This window comes from Pyxicephalus adspersus, chromosome 2 (genome assembly GCF_032062135.1).
Source record: "Pyxicephalus adspersus chromosome 2, UCB_Pads_2.0, whole genome shotgun sequence".
Taxonomy (NCBI): domain Eukaryota; kingdom Metazoa; phylum Chordata; class Amphibia; order Anura; family Pyxicephalidae; genus Pyxicephalus; species Pyxicephalus adspersus.
The window spans coordinates 79420148-79437721 of NC_092859.1; the positions used below are offsets into that span (position 1 = coordinate 79420148).

The window sequence follows — 17574 nt, forward strand, 5'->3', positions numbered from 1 at the left end:
GAAGTGAGCTAGGACTACAGAACTCTCATCTTCATAAATTAAAGTGTTCTGTAGTCCACAGAGAAAAGTCATGGTAATAACATTTTTTTCCACAGAATATTAGAAGCCCTCAAGGTTTCTAGCAGGGTCAAAAATATGCAGATAGGAGATTCACTGTCAGGGGTTTACTACCACTTTATTCTTTCAAAAGCAGCCAATGAAAGTACATCTATAATTTTTCATGTTTTAAAAAAAACTCTATGACATTTCTGTAGAATGGCCAAAGAGATGTCAAAAATGATATGTGACTTAAACCATTGTATAGATTATAATCAAAGCAAAAACTTTCAATTTCAATATGGATAAAAACTCTTGTTGACATTTTTTTTCATCTGTGTTCCAAAATAGAGCACAGTCATTTCAGAGAAATGTTGCCTTAGATGGGTTGTCAATGACAACTGAAAATTTGCTCTCACTTTTAGTTTTAATATTTACCAAGGCAAAGGAACAGGAAAAAAAACTTATATTATTATTATCAGGTTGGGGAGAGACAAACTTCAATCCATTTGTTCTATTAAGTAATTAGTAAGTATTATGTGGATTTTAGCAAACAGCTCTCTTGGTCCAAAGTGGTCCTTATGAAAATGTGAATGAAACATAAAAGATAGGAACACCATTCCTCTTGTGAAAGAGTCCCCTTTTCAATTATTGGCCTTCTCTGCTCTCAAGTCCAATCTCCGTTCTTAGTCTGTTCTGTTCTGTCCCAAAGGAAGACCTCTGCAACCCTTAAAACTTACTGGCTTATCTTTTTTTAATACAGATAAAATTTCATTTTGGACTTTCAAGTAGAATGACATTCTGTAATCCTTCAGGGATAAAAAAAAAAAAAACAGATAAGGAATCAAATTCTTAACCATTCAATTACAAACTAAAAAACAATATTAAACATAAAAGAATAAATATCAAGGCAGTACTATAGTACTAGTGCAGTGCATGATGTTGTCTTTTAAAATCATAATCTTTTATGTTACTATGTGGGGGGGGGGGGGTCAAAAGCAGATGCGAAAGTTCTATTTGAACACTTATATCAACTAATTTACTGATGTATTATACTGAACATTTATGTGTATGATGCATAACCAAAGTCACAGCTCTAATGTACAGAAATGATAAATATTTATGCTGAGCTAAGGAAATAGCCATGAAGATGTTAATTAAAACAGTACATTTTGGCGCTTGTGTTGGTACAGTAAAATTACAGCCTTAATTAAAGCTAATCCATTTTCTATGTGTTGTAGAGGTTCATCAATGATTATGAACAGACCCCTCTAGATGCTGTCATTTATCTTACTGGAGAATGTAACTATGGAGGGAGAGTCACAGATGAGCACGACAGGCGGCTTCTGCTAAGCTTGCTAGACACATTTCTTTGTGAAGCTGTAATTACTGAAGACAATTACGCATTTTCCCCCAGTGGAAAATACTTTGCTCCAAAAGACGGTACTCATGACACCTATATGGAATATATAAAAAGTCTTCCTCTCAACGCTGAACCAGAGGTATGCACTCTCACAACAAGCCTTAATAAATGGCAAGGAAAATTACAACCTAATAATAAAAATAGCGATTTAAAATGGATACACTTATTTCCACTAATTAGGATTAATACTGAATTGGGTTGTCAAAAGGTTACTTTACTTTTCTAATTAGTTTGATGCACGTAAATGCACTGTGTTATAGTATATACAAGCAACCAATGTATGCATAACAGTTTTTCTTACTGCTGCACTAACCATGAAATTTGAATAAGTCCATTACAAAACGTTACATGATAAATGCACATGCAAGCCCCCCTATTAGGTATAACTTCCTAGTATTGGGTTGGACCTTTTGCTTTTATAACTGCCATATTACTTTGTGATGTTAAAAAGGTGCTAAACACATTCAGGGATTTTGTTTTCTATTTTGATATGATAGAATGACACTGCAGATTTGTCAGTTGCACATGCATACTCCTTAATAATCTTCCATTACACAACATTCTAAAGCTGCTCTATTGGACTGAAATGCAGTGACTGTACTGGCCATGTAGGTACAGTAAATTTATATTCATGTTAAGAAACCAGTTTGATCTAAGCTTATTATGTTATGTTGTGTTATCTTGTTGAAAGTGGCCTTCAAATGATGAGTACACTGGGCTCATAAAGGGTTGAACATGGTACAAAAGTAAGGTAGACTGTGACATTTAAACAATGCTTAGTTGGTACTAAAAGTGTGCAAGGAAAATACCTTCTATGCCTTTACACAAACACTACCAGCCTGAACCCTTGTTACAAGGCAGGTTGGATTCATGTTGGGACACCAATCCTGACCCCTGATCCTGCAACAAAAACTGAGACTTATCAGACTAGGAAACACTTTTCCAATCTTCCCTTGTCCTGTTTTAAAAAGTCTGTACCAACTGTAGCCTCAGATGCCTTTTTTAGCTGACAGGAGTGGCATCTGGTTTGGTCTCCTGCTACTATAGCCAATTTGCTTTAAGGTTCAATGTGTTGAGCATTCAAAGATGCTCTTCTGCATGTCTTGCTTGTGAAAAGTTATTTGAGTTACTGTTTCCTATCTATCAGTTCAAACCAGTCTGGCCATTCTACTTTTTTCAGAGTATTCTCTGTAAACCCCAGGGATGGTTGTGTGTCAAGTTCCCAATGAGCAGTTTCTGGAATATTTCGACCAGCCTGTCTATCACCAACAAGCATGTCTTGTTGAAAGTCACTTAAATCACCTTTCTTTCTCATTCTGATGTTTGGTTTGAATTTCAGGAGGTCACCTTGACAGTGTCTACATGCCTAAACATTGCCAGGTGTATTTAATAAAGTGGCTGTTAAGTGCATACATTGACTTATTGCATAACATTTATGATTCTGAAGTCATAGATGAGGACAAAACTCACGACCATATTTCTGTGCAGACATATGCATGTATTAACTTTAGCTAGCCCTGTCTGCACACTGACAGCCACGCATTAACGCACAACATGTCTCCAATGTTAGCAGACCCTAAAGAAAGAACAAAACGCCAAATAGAACAAAAGGTTTATGAAAGTAAAGTTTCTAAAAAGAGGTAGTTCAAATGAAGCCTATAATAAAAAATATATCAGCAGAATATACTGTCAGTAAAAACTGCATAATGATCTGTACATCCAGCAATATAAGCTGCTAAAATTCTACAAAAAAATTCTAATTTTGTCCTCCTTTTCACTAAATGTAACCTCTGTCTTTGTAATTTTTACTGTGTGAGCAGGTTGAATTTCCCAGGTTGGGGACAAGTTTACTTTAATCTCATTTCCAATAAACATTTAAAAATTACATTTTTTATAAAGGAACTGATGTATTTTCCTATATCATTTGCTCAGCAGAACATTATGCCAGTTCTTATAGAAAAATGACCATGAGTAATAATTTTTGAAGTGGAGCAAAATGTAAAAATGTGTTTAAAAATTGCATTCAGGCAGGTCCTTTATTGCAAAAGGGACAGGCAATGTTTCTTTAAAAGTAAACTAAATGTACCAGTACCTGCCTGTTTGCCATTTATTAAAATATACCCAACTGTCCTCATTAAGTTGCAGGTGCAGTCAGCTTCCTTTTTTTACCCTTGTGGATGTAGGATTTTCAGCCCACTTGATTGGCCGGGCTGTGGTTTAATAACTCCTGCATGTCTTGGCTACACCACCTGTTCCCAGTGTCAGAGCTAGTCTAAACTAGAAAAAAAGAGCGGCTCCCATAATACAATAGTAACAATAGTGTTACTTATTCTGGTATCTAAAAGCTGTACTGTTAGTCTTGATAATTGCGGTGGGCATAGACAAAAATAACTCCTACTAAAATGTTTGTATATACCCCCTCTTTAAAGTAACTCCTTTTTTTAAAAAATTCTGGGAAAATATATCCTGCATATTGTTTTCCACAAGCAGGGCCCACCCCTGGATGCCGATGAGGCCCCACCCCTGAGGAAATAATCAAGACCCTACCCACAGTGCAATTAAAAGACCAAAAAAAATTAATAAAAGCACAATGTTTATGTGTTGAAACGGCAAACCTTGCAGTATGGCTTACAGCAAGTATTTGCCCTGCACTCATCCTTCCCTCCATCTCTACCTTCATCAGTAGTCAGACCACATTTAAATACCACCGGTACCCTGATCTGATTGGTAGCTTAAATCAGTGAACATATACTATATGAGGGTCAATCTATCTACTGCCAAGTTAAATTATAAAACATCTAAAATAGAACAATAGATCAGATCAATAAAAATAAATGTAGCATTTATTAGTTAATATTAGTTATTATTACTTTTGAAATATCCCAAAAAATGATGATATTGCAGGTGTTCGGGTTCCACGAAAATGCAAATATTACCAGGGATCAGAAGGAAACCACTGAACTATTTGACTGGATTCTAACAACTTTACCTAAACAGGTAACACTGTATTGAATTATTCCAGGTTTCCCATTAAGAATATTAGTAAGAATGTTGAGAATATTTTACAGCAGACCTCCAGACAAATTGGTCCATTTGATGTCCTGTACTTTGCAGTTCCCAAGGTGTAAGCTACCTGTTATTTTTCTTCTAATACTAATATGGTTTCTACTATACAGTTTCAAGAATATGCTGCTTACCCGTTATCTCTGGAAGATAACATATTGGGCTCTAAAATACAGAATCTGACACTTTCCCAGACATTCCTGGAAGGGAATTTTCAAAGTCTATGTGTTTCAATGACTGTAATTGATTCCCACCAAGGAATGTTTGAGGGAATGTCCAAATCCCTGTTTCATAAATAAAGCCTATTGAGTTACTACCGCCATATTAGAAGTGCTTCAAATGTGCAACATTTTATGAAAGAGAAAGAAGGGCATGATATACATTTTTCCTGGGAAGCATAGGGTGGCAAAAAAAAGTATGACCATTTTACCCAAGTTTAATAACATACTAAGACCTGTTATAATGTAGGACTATTCTTCTAGGCTTGGTAATGCTCCCACAAAATCAGCCTTGTAACTAATAATGTTCTTTTATGAGATTAAAATGTACTAGCCTTTGATTGTATCCTAAATTAATTTTAATATTTTGACATTTTTTATTAGTCATGTTTTAAAAGCTTGCTAAAATTAAATGACTTTGGTCTCTATTAATACTCTAATACTAATCTAAATCGAATGTGCTGATACTGTTATATGTTGATATTTTTAAAGAAGAGATACATTTATACAGCAAAAACAACTGGAACAGGAACAACCTTTTTTTTCTTAGTACACAAATTAAATACCGATAAAATCCATACTTACCTGATTTAACCTTTCTTATCACAGAGAAATAGCCAACAGTAAAAATTAAAATTAATTATTCTTTACTACTGTTTGAGTGAAATAACTTTTAATGAACTTCTTGAGTGTACCTTCCATACCATATAAAATTCTGCAACAATATAAAAAAACATACAATAGGATAATTGAGCCTGCGACACCAATGGGGAATCTCTTATCAAACATTTGTCCAGTATCACTTTCAGGGATTCAAGGAGAAACAGATAAAAGTATCACATCATTATTAGGGCCCACGATTAAGGGCCTGATTTATTAAAGCTCTCCAAGGCTGGAAAGGATACACTTCCATCAGTGAAGCTCCATGATCCAGCAAACGTGGAATGGATCTGGTCCAGGATTGAAAACATATGCTAGCAAATAGCAAATGGCTCAGGTTTGCTGGATCAACCAGCTTTACAGAGAGCCTTGGAGAGCTTTAATAAATCAGGCCCTAGTCTGAAAATATTTACCTTTTTGAAGGGGAGTGTGAGTTGTTGGTGGGTCCGGTTACCCCAATTTGTTCCCAAACTTTCCCTAATCTTGCTATTTTCATATACCATATCTGGCTTTTTTATCTGGGGATGTCACTCCAGATTTTAAATGAAGATATTGGCTCTCTTCATAATATTCAAACCGTTGCTTATATCGGTCTGACAGGCCTTTCCTTTCCTTTCCTTTGCATACATTTGCCTATCCTCCCCAATTCACTCTATTCTCCTGAAATAAATAAGCCCATTATTTGCAAATTAATGGGTTTGCTTCTTTCATTGCACAGGCTGCTTTTATTGCACAGTTGTGGTCCTGGTAAAATGTTTCCCCTTCCCAAGGAGGGATGTATCTTTCAGATAGTGGGGGTTCTATTGCTTTTATTGATAACAGAGGAGACAGAAATGTTCCTTAAAAATCTTTCTTTATTTTTTTACTTTACAAAGTCAAGTCCCTCAAACCGAGGCACTGTAAAAAATGTGATTCTTAACCACTTTATTTTAACTGAGTCTGTTACAAAGTGCTATCTTTATATAACTTTGTAATGTCATCTGTCTACTGTCTAGACAAGTGGAGGTGGAAAATCAACATCTGAAGTCGTCCACGAACTTATAGATGACATTCTGTCAAAAATACCAGAGGATTTTAATGTAGAGGAAGTCAAGGTACCCATTATGTGTTTCTTGGAATATGTGTATAAAACATTGTTATAGAGAAATATTATTCTCAGTGTCTTGTCAGATTCTTAGTCATTATTATGATAAGTTTTCTGTGGGTGTTCTCTAAAATTGTACTGATGCCATGTACAGAGGCATGCTAAGGTCTCAATTCAGCCAGAGCATTCTTCAGCTCCATGAAAAGAGATCAATTGTGGTGTATAGGATACATTAAGGCTACTTTGGTAAGTGGCCAAAATATAGATTTTACAGGATTTTGTTAAATAGAAACAGATGTTTCATCCTCTACGTGCCAGTGCACTGTTCTCGCATGGCAGAATTTTTATCTCCAGGACATGCCTGACCACACTAGGATGTCAGCCAGCTGGTATAAAAGTGTTGTATTTAAACCCAAAGAATTAACATCATTCAATCAGGTTTTATCATTTAAATTTGATATAAAATCACACCATGGCAGATGCTTAAAGCTGAACCATAGGCATAAAATAGAATGACATATATGATGCAGTCTGTCCAAACATTATATATATAAAATCCATGTAGCATTTTTTATTATTATTGATCATGCCTGTAGATCTAATATTTTTACAATTCACTGGCCATCAAAAGTGGAATTTACTGCTGGGATAAATCATATAACACAGTTGGGGATACAATGGTCAGCTTTTATTTATGAACAGTTTTGTGGCCATGTTAATGGAAGTAAAAAATAAAAGATGTAGTAAGAAAAAACCTGACCTTAACATGTACACATTAAGTTAACCTTACCATCCTTTATCCCATTAAGCAATATCATTGGGTGGAAAGTTTAAGTGAATAAAAATGTAGCAAGCCAATCAGTAAAAGAAGGATATAATAAATATACCTAGACTGATTGTTATTGGCATATTATACATTGATGGGGCTGTATAAAATAATTTTAACACTACTTAATACGAAAATACATAAATACAAAAGCAATTAGATTAAATAAATGAAAATGTTACCTCCCTTTGCCTTGCTGAGAAGAGTTGAGTGCCTACTAGGATGGTGCTCAGATGGGAGGAAGAGGAGATGTTATGTAAATCACAGAGAGTTATAGTGCGGGTTATTCTCTGAATGGTAGCAACTGGCGTACTGACACTCGTGGGCAGTCGTGGCTTTGTCTTGAGAGAGGTAAATAAGGGTAGCACGCGGTGTTATGACTCATTTTGACACATACAAGTTCTAGCACAAAGGTTGTATACCAAGCAAAGGTTGTATACCAAGCAAAATTTTTAGTGTCCAAACAGGACTTATACCAAGTTGGACTTATTCCAAAGACGACTTATACCGAGGTACCACTGTATATTAATATTAATATGTATGTTAATTTAACAAATGTTACAGGTTAAATAAAAATAGTAGATAAAAGCTTACATCATGGAACTTATGTAATATTTATAAAAAAAAAGTATGCATTTTTACTTGACAGTGGCTAGAATATATTGATTACTATTACAAATTGCTGTATGCGGTTTTGTAAATGAAAAGTTTTGAGCATCCACGAGACCTTTTCTACACCTTTCTAAAGTACAATTGGCTTTTTCCTTCTTCCAGAGACTTTATCCCACTCAGTACACAGAATCTATGAACACAGTGCTGGTTCACGAGTTATTGAGATTTAACCGCTTGACCTCTACCATTCGCATGAGCCTGCAAGATTTAAACAAAGCCATTTCTGGTCTATCTGCGATGTCAAATGAACTTGATGATTTGCTCAATAGCATGACTGTTGGTAAAGTAAGTCATTTCTGTGCTATAGTAAGGGTATCTTAAAATACGGTTCACCCATAGGGATTAATATGCAAGTGCTGTCATAGTGCATTAGGATTCTCATTACTCATCTTTCTGTCTCCACATTGCAAAGAATCTTTTTCACACTTCGGCTTCCTCATTTCACATTCCCCTGAGACAGCCATGTCTACTTGGTAATTATGTTTTAAACACATATTGTTACCTCTTTCTGAATCAAAGGCCCTCTAGATTCCTATATTCTTCACTGCGAACACAGAAATATACAGTGGGATCTATTAACCATAAATAAAAAAAAAACAGTTTTCAATGTTAGTATCATGAAGAATTGTAATTTAAGAAGATGTAATTTCATGAAGATGTAATTAAAGATAAACCACAGAGTTAATTTTATAATCTATCTTTTTAAAGAAGCACTATAAATAAATTCAGGTTTAAATGCTGTGTGTTTATTTAAAATACAGTTAGTATTTTTAACAAATTTGTATTTTTACGAAATACTAAAAATACATTCAGGCTAAAAGACTATTACCTGTTCATTTTTAATTTGAATATAGTTGGTGTTCTTTCCACAATTCCTAAGTGGAACTATGGCCAAAAATAAAAATGACATATACATTGCAGTCTGTCACTGTCACATTGGAGCTCTGACCCATGAGATTTGCATGCTTGTTTGAGTAAGCTTTTCAATAAAGTGTGAAGTCACAGACACCATAAAAAATCGTATTTTCAAAAGGGTCAGCAATGCTAGATTCATTTCGATTTCAGTACCGGTTTTATGTAAATGTTTTTAAATGGGTTTGACCCAGGTACTTATACTTATTTTTTACGCGACCTTTATCTGCTGCTTGCAGAGCTGAATTTCCACAATTGATGCATGTAGGTACACAATCTTTGGTCCCCTAAGCAATAGCCATCTGCCAGGATTGCCTTTTTATACTGGCCCTATCCTGCCCTAAGATGTTCTGATTATGTATTTATAGTTTTATATAGGATGACAGTGTTTCTACTGTTAATGGGGAAAATGTGTGGAAACCTTACAATGACAAACGCCTATTTGCCTTTGCCATTTCAAATATCATTTTTTTTCTTAATCTGCACTAGTTAGTGACAGATTAAGCTTGTGTACTTGGTATTGGCATTACATTTATTGCCTACCCCCCAGTGTACTTTCCTGTAAATTGTTATTTTCAACGAAAACAAGGCTCTGGGACAAATAGCCACTGTTCTTGTCCTATGTTAAAGTAACACATAGGATCCAAGCGATTAAAGGAAGACAGCACAATGTCAGAAAAAAAAAACTTTTGTTAACATTTGTATGAAGGGATAGGATTCCTTACCAGCATGAACACTTTCCCAACATAAGTACCCATATTTATCAATCATGTCAAAAATTTTTTGTATTGTAATGTATAATTTGTTAAAATTTCAAACTTTTTCACACTTTAAGCATTGTAAGCTTCAACCGAATCCTCAGTATAATTTAGTGTCTTTAAACTACACAGCTAACAACGGATATTTTCTCTTTATGGTGATTAACTAAAAGAGTAAAAAATAAATTAGGTAAGCAAACCAGTGTTCACTTATAAATAAGCAATCCTGTGAAAGAAATTACCAAAAATAGATGTGTCCTTTCTAAAAGATAGGATGTCCAAAAACAATACTTAAGTAAAAAAAAAAAAAAACCCATTCTGTTCCACATCCTATAAGCCTATAATATCAAAGAATTTCACTATATGATACAATTTTTAATTTTTGTAGCCCAGTTAGTGCCAATTACAGGGCAAATGGTTAGCTGTCTATTGAATTGTTTATAAGCTTCGTATAGCCAATTTTTCCCGTAGCACTGCTTTTCGAAGAAGGAATTCGGGAGAAAAGTACATGTTCAGGTACCGCCTATGCACAAATAAAGCTAGTATCCAGGTAAAAACTGTCCCCTGCTTAACCCCTTTCCATTTACCCCTTACCCATCCTACATGTATTTTCCCAGCAGAAAAAACTCACACACATCTGCCATCCAGGTCTTTTGACAGTCCAGATTCCTTTGCGATGAACTGCTAATCCAACGCCATTCATGTGTTTGGTGGTCATCCTCTCCCTGCCCCCCTGCAACAAGGTCATCTCTCTTCTAAACTGCCCAAGAATCCCATTACTGGACAGCTATAAGTAGGTGTTCACATCAAACAAACAGTGAAATGATAGACATCTGTGAAATCAGTGAAATGATAGACATTTGGGGCTGGAACGGTATGATGGTAGCTTTAGGTAAGCAAACATTTTTCAGTTGGGTGGGGGTGGAGGTGTAGTAGGGGGTAACTTGTATCCCAAAGAAATATATGTTCCAAAGAAGAAAAAAACATTTTGAGTTTAGGTCCACCCTAACTGCTTTTTTTTCATGCGGCTCCAGACAGAAGACCTCTCCAAATGTTCTGCCTTTTGAATTCAATTAAAAATAGTTTGTCTATTTTTTACATATTTGCAGTAGTATGAAATGTTTTTTTTCTTGTGGTGATTTCAAAATGTCCTATACATTTTGTTCTTTTGCTTGTAGGTTCCGACTGTCTGGTCAGCTAGATCATATCCTTCTTTAAAGCCTTTAGGTGGCTACATAGCAGATCTGTTACAAAGACTGAGCTTTTTCAAGGTGAGATCTTAGCACGAAGTGCCAAGCCAAGATGAATGTTATCTGTACATTGAAAATCTATTTTGCAATGAAAGTAAAGTGTCTTTACTGCAGAAGTACTTACATGTGACTTGGTGATAGAAACTCTTAAAAAAGATCTAAATCTTATGAAAAGTGAAGCACCCTTGTGATCTCTGGCGTATAAACCCTTCGATGTGAATTAAGAATCTCTGTAGCAACAGCTGAAAATACTCTCATTTTGGAAGACGTGTGCTTCATCCTATTCCTGCACAGGGAAATGTTTGCTGTTAGCTTTACGGTAGTGAGACATTATTTGGTTTAGGATATCTGAGTTGTCTGGGCAATAATTTAATACAGTGTTTACACATCAAACCCTTCTATAGAACGCTGCCAAGGGATGGTGGGTGACAGAAAGCTACAATCTTCTCAGGAGCAGAAGTAAATTACAAGTTTACTGTGGTGTGAGTCATCTAAATCCTTCTTCAAACTGTGCTATGCCTACCTTCCATGAGCTTTGTGGAGCCAGATGCTGCCTGGAAATTTACTGTTAACCACTTCCATTCTGGTACAAAATGTGCTCAGGACGCCTACATTTTTTAAATTTTCTTGATCTGCAAAGACAGTAAAACTTGCATTACACATAATTTGCAGTTTGTTAGGTTTAACAGAAAGTGCCATATCAGTACACATTTCAACACATATAATTGTACAGTCATTTAGTCCTTGTTTCAAATTTCCATGATTATGTGGTTGTACATTATATAAATTTAGGTATATTTATGATTGTATATAAAAGCCACCTCATAATATTAATATAAAAAAACAACAAGGAACATATGCACCATCAAATTTGAAAAATTTCGGCAGTTCCAAGAGGTATTTTGACCACACTACATGACATGGCCACCAAGGAACCATGATGACCCATTACTCTGTCAACTATGCCAAATTTAACTCCTCCCCTCTAGTACCAATATCAAACAGTACCCAGCAAGAGATTGGTAATAAGGGCGTGTGACCACTCCTATTCCCAGGCCAAACAAAATGGACTCTGATGCTTAATCTCACTTCCTGATAAAAAAGGTCCTAAAATTAAGCAGGACTAACCTTATATACAGCTGTTTCCAAAAGGGCCAACAAAATTTTATGAGATAATTTATTTTAATGTTCTTCATTCAATCCTAGACTCAAGACCTCTCCAAATGTTCTGCCTTTTTAATTCAATTAAAAAACATAGGTTTGGTTTTTGAAAACTTAAGCCTTTTAGTGTTTATTTCTTTTTCTTAGGATTGGATTGAAAAGGGAACACCAAAAGTTTTCTGGATCTCTGGATTTTACTTTACACAATCATTCCTGACAGGAGCCCTGCAAAACTATGCAAGAAAATACAAGATTCCTATAGACTTACTAGGCCTCCAGTTTCAGATAACTGATTATGATTATGTGAATGATATCAACTCATCACCGGTAATACCTTTGTAGTTTTATTTGGTTTACTATGTTGTCTGATTTTATATGTCTTATGAAGTTTTAGTTTTATGGTTTCATTTAACTATATTCACAAGTCCTAATTTTTCCAGGCTGATGGCACCTATATTAATGGCCTCTATATAGAAGGAGCAAGGTGGGACCGTGATAAACATGTGGTTGGAGAGTCTTTTCCCAAAATTTTGTATGAGAGCATGCCTATTGTATCCTTTTATTACATACAGTAAATAAAATAAATTTACATAATGATGTTAATCTTGAGTTAGCTTATGGCAACCATCTAATCAGATGCAAGCACAAATTATCTTATGTTACATTTCTTTGCATGTCATTTGGTATTCTTCTCAAAGTGACTTTTCACCATATTTTCTATATGGAAAATATCTATTGCAAGGTGATTATTTGGTACTTTGCTAATTGAAAATGCAAAACATTCTTAATAAATCTATTCCAAAGTTTCTTTAATGATACATACTTTACTAACTGTGCAACTTAATATACTGTGCAACACTGTTTTATACCAGTGTTATATTTTGTATTATTCTGTCCGGCACAACTGTGTTCAATGAATGATAATGTTAGGAAACCAGGGGGTGGTAGTGGTATTGGAAAACCTGACAGGGGAAGTAAAGGGTTGGGTTAGAAGAAGCAGGTATGAATTTCTGGCTCAAGACTAGGAAAGGCAGCTCCAAATTACTCTGGAAGGGCAACATTTTAGTTAGTAATTCAGCCAGGAGGTAGACCAGGGAAGAAACGGACAACCACAGAAAATACTATGAGTTTATAATCCTGCAACACCAAGACATTTTTGGTCTTTCCTTTTCAAAGTTCCAGCACTGATAACTGTCCTACTGCTCCATTATTTCAAACTGAATACAATCCTAAAAAAATTACATTTGGAATCTAAATTTTTAATCTTATTGGTAGCTTTAAATTAGCACTTTAAATTAACACAGACAAATGTATACATTGAGCCCTTTATCCCCTTTATCCCTTTTTATCTTAGAAGTTCAGGTTAACTTTTATATTAAAGCACAACTCCTGCTTTACTTTTTTGAACACTTGTAGATAGCCTTGGGCTAAAAGTGGTTAGTTCCACTTTCCTGAACCCCGAAACTTACACAAGTACTGAAAGCATTAGAAACTTCAGAAGGTATCTTGAGCCCAACTCATTTACATCTGATAGACAAACAGCCTATTCATCTCCATCTGTGCTTTCCAGGTCCTTCCTATTCATCTATTTACTTAATGTCCTGTCAGTCATTGTATCTCGGCTTCATGTGTTGCAAATGCAGTTTGTTCAGGAATTTCTATGTGCTGTCAGTAAGCCTGATTTATTACAGCTCTCCAAGACAGGAAAAGATAGAGTATCATATGAGAATCTGGTTGATTCATCAAACCTGGAAAGGATCCTGGACCAGATCTATTCCAAGTTTGCTGGACTACCCATAGTACTCTATCTTCTCCAGTGTTGAGGAGCTGTAACACACAAACCCCAGTGTGTGGCGGCAGTGCTGGGAGCTGTGAAATCCCCTGTCCTTGCTGAACTGTACTATTCTACTGTCATGGGGTTTAATTTTCATATACTCTGGTCTATATACATAGACTCTGGAATAGCAGATAACCAATAACAATGATTTTTAGAATACAGGGGGTGTTTCTCTCAGCATAGGAAGGGAAGTAGAAGGTTTGTAGGAAGTTTTTAGTTTGCTCAAAGTTCAGTGCTAACAAAAGAGGATTTGTTTAATACAGTATAACTAAATTAGAGCTGTAAAGGTTTCCCTGCACACTATAATGTACAGCATATCTGCAGCGTATGAGAACCATGTATAACACTATAAATAAGCAGAGTGTCTGAGCTGTGCAGTGAGAACAGTAGAAAGAACCTTCCTGTCTTCTTCTACCCTCCCTGGCAGTATTCTCGAGTAAGGATGAGCAGGAATGCCTCTGGCATTCTCACGAAAATTTCCTTGAACTTCCGATGGGTCAGCGAAATTTCAGAGAACTGATTTTGCGGACCCATCGAAAGTTCCAGGAAATCAATACAGGAGGATTCCCAGGGCTGCATGAATGAATCCTCCTGTGTGAGATCCCCAAGCACTAGAGGGTAATTTTTTTTTTTTAAGGAAAATTGGATCTTGATCGGCAAATTTACCTCGGCCGTTCTCGCTTACAGTTTGGTAAGCGGGAACGGCCGAATTTGCCGTGAGTTTAAAAAGTCTTGCTCGCTCATCCCTATTCCCTAGTGTGGCTCGGGGTTAATTTTCAATACCAAAAGTGGTAACTCCGGCTTCAGCATTGTAAAGGACTTACCTGGTCCCAGAGAGCCCGCGGCGTCCTTCAGCGATGTGGCCGGCATCTGTGTTCCCGGCCAGCATCTGTGTTCCCTGGCCTCGTGTTCTGGGCGAGATCAATGGGATGTATATGCGTGCAGGGGCAGTGCGCTGGAGGGCATGATGGGGTGGGAAATTTAAACAGAATGTACTGATCTGACACTCAAAATTACCTAAATAATCAGACCGCCAGGGAGGTTAACCAATTTTGGATTCTTCCCCCTGGCTTCTAGGGCTTCTTTTGCTGCCCCTGTAATGATATCACAGGGCCAAGAAGCGGGATTAAACAGTACAGGGTCAATGTAATTGGAAAACAAAAACTAAGGGAAGCTATTCAAGGGAAGGAGAGGAAGGTTTGAGAGTACTTAACATGCTAACTAGAGTTCAACTAAAATCTAGGCAGATAAAATGAATGCAGCTCTGTAAACAATTGTAAACAATAATACAAGCATTGTAAGTACCTGAATCTGTCCTAGTAGCATTTGCCTGCAGTCCTAGTACAGAAGAGCTGTACAGTTAGAGGAAGTAACAGCACAGAAGATAATCAGTTTACTGCTAAAAAGAAGCATGCTTTTAGGAAGCAAAGTGACAGACACATATATTTATCATTTGTCTGCTTCTTTTTTACTATCCAGTAACAGGCTGGGAAGGTTCAGGATAACCTGGGCTTTAAGGAAGTATGTTAAATGCTGCTGGTCGTCAGAATGTTGATATCTAGCAGCTGAACAATTGTAATATGGGGAAAACTTTGAACTAAATGTAATTATTGCACAAAAGCCTGACTATGTCTTTAAATTAGCTATTATTTTTATATCATTATTTTTGACTGGTGTAAAATGCTAACCCCTTTAATGGAAAATGTTAAGCTATCAAGCATAAAGAGTTATTAAATGGTATACTTTAATGTGTGTATTGCATATTCCATCTTTGCCAAAGCCTACAATTCTGTCTGCTTAATGCAGATTAACAGATTTCGTGTCATGAGTTCATTGTGTTGCAGCTGATTTAGTACATAATTGACCACATTCATACATTCTGACTCATATTATCCTAGTTATGGGGCACATTTAACCTGCGCTGTTTATTATGGTGTAAATCTACTTACATTTCACCTGCTGAGAACTTTCCTTTACAAGCTGAAAAAGATATGGCTGATTCCTGGAGAAAAGGTAGCTGAAATGGATTCCTTTTATCGGTGCCCAGGTAAATCAGATTGGATAGTGTCACTCTTACAATATTACCACTTTGAGCTAAAGTATTTTTACATTTATTCTTGTTGTTATTTAAAAAGTCATGGGCTCACTTATAGCCCAATCACTACAGTTAATAAAATTTATATTATATTATAATAATATATTTTATATAACATTATGTTTTAATCATTTTTTCCTTCTTACAGTTTACAAGACCAGTGCTCGGCGTGGTGAGCTTTCCACAACTGGACACTCAACAAACTATGTTCTTAGTATGAACTTGGCAACAGATAAACCTCCAAATTACTGGGTAAATAGAGGGGTGGCTTGTCTTTGTCAGTTGGACTATTAGATTGCTGAACGACTTTAGCAATACCTTCATTTTCATCATAATATTTGTTACCTGCTATAAAATACTGCTGCCTGCTCAAGATTGGAAATCCCATAACAACATTGTTTCTATGTCTAACAATCTAAATCATTATTAGAAAAAAAAAAATTCTTCCATAATCAAGATTTTGCTTACAGTGGACTGGTTTTCCCAAGTTGGAAATTTGTGGACTTTTGAAGGTCCAAAAAGTGACCTCTTCAGGTTGTGTTGTATTCTGGTGTGCTACCCAATGGCACCCAAACAGCCTGAGATTTATATTTTTTTAAACTAACCAACAATTCTGGACTAATTTCTGACTGTACATATCCTTTTCATCTGGACATCTCCAGACTTCTCACTTTCACCATTAGCAATCTCAGCAGACCTCTCCTTGCTGGCCATTACTGATATGATGATCTTTTTGAGCCCTTTTCACTCCCCTTCCTGTTTAAATGTACTGTAAATGTGGTAGCTACACATTGCCTAAGAAATGAGTATCAGCACAGTCACTAATATTCTCCATTGGAGGTGCCTGTGACAGAGTGATATTGCAGAAGAAAAAGTGGGAGACAGTTGTTACCCTATACCATGAAGTGCCTTACCGAGGGATAAAAGATGTGGTATATATGTTGTGATATTGAAGGTGTACATCTGACATACATGATTGCAGGTTAGCATGGGGTCCTAACTGGTTAATGTACCAATGCCTATTCATGCAGCACACTGTGCAAATATATCTATCACAGACCAACCTTTTAGAATGGCAATTAATGCAAAAAAGAGAGTTGACAGCTAATAATCGGTAGAATATTCAGTTAATCTCAGACTATACCATAATAAGTATTATAATCTGTTGTTTATTCATGTTTCTGTGTCATGAATATGTGATTTAATGAATCTATGACCTCAATAGTAATTCTGCTGCATAATCATAGTCAATAGAGGTAAAAAGATTTGCTTTGTGAGCTATTAATTTAACTGAATTACCAATATTTACTATTGTACATTTTAAAAACTGATTAATTTTTTTTATTCATTATGAAATCGAATCCCACTGTATTTTTATGTTTGTTTTAAAATATTTTTACTATGAAATGTTTGACACTGCAGTTACAGCATCCAATAAATTAGAATATATTTAATATTCCTGTGTTATTTTTTCTCTACAATACAGTTGATCAAAATACTACCAAAATTAGTTTTATACCTGCCCAAAAACAAATAAATTAGGGTCTAGTACATGAGATATAAACAAAATGTAGTGATT

General features: G+C 35.7%; 1 protein-coding gene across 1 annotated transcript in view; it reads left to right on the forward strand.

Moving 5' to 3' along the window:
* The window catches only part of LOC140323815 (dynein axonemal heavy chain 3-like), a 333376-nt gene extending 315937 nt beyond the window's left edge, over nucleotides 1–17439 (forward strand). The window contains exons 46-54 of the mRNA XM_072401190.1: nucleotides 1278–1538; nucleotides 4364–4456; nucleotides 6396–6494; nucleotides 8085–8267; nucleotides 10831–10923; nucleotides 12211–12390; nucleotides 12504–12614; nucleotides 15890–15947; nucleotides 16144–17439. Coding sequence (XP_072257291.1) covers nucleotides 1278–1538; nucleotides 4364–4456; nucleotides 6396–6494; nucleotides 8085–8267; nucleotides 10831–10923; nucleotides 12211–12390; nucleotides 12504–12614; nucleotides 15890–15947; nucleotides 16144–16289 — 1224 coding nt within the window. The 3' untranslated portion in view covers nucleotides 16290–17439. The remainder of the gene's footprint in view (nucleotides 1–1277; nucleotides 1539–4363; nucleotides 4457–6395; nucleotides 6495–8084; nucleotides 8268–10830; nucleotides 10924–12210; nucleotides 12391–12503; nucleotides 12615–15889; nucleotides 15948–16143) is intronic.
* Nucleotides 17440–17574: the final 135 nt, after the last annotated feature.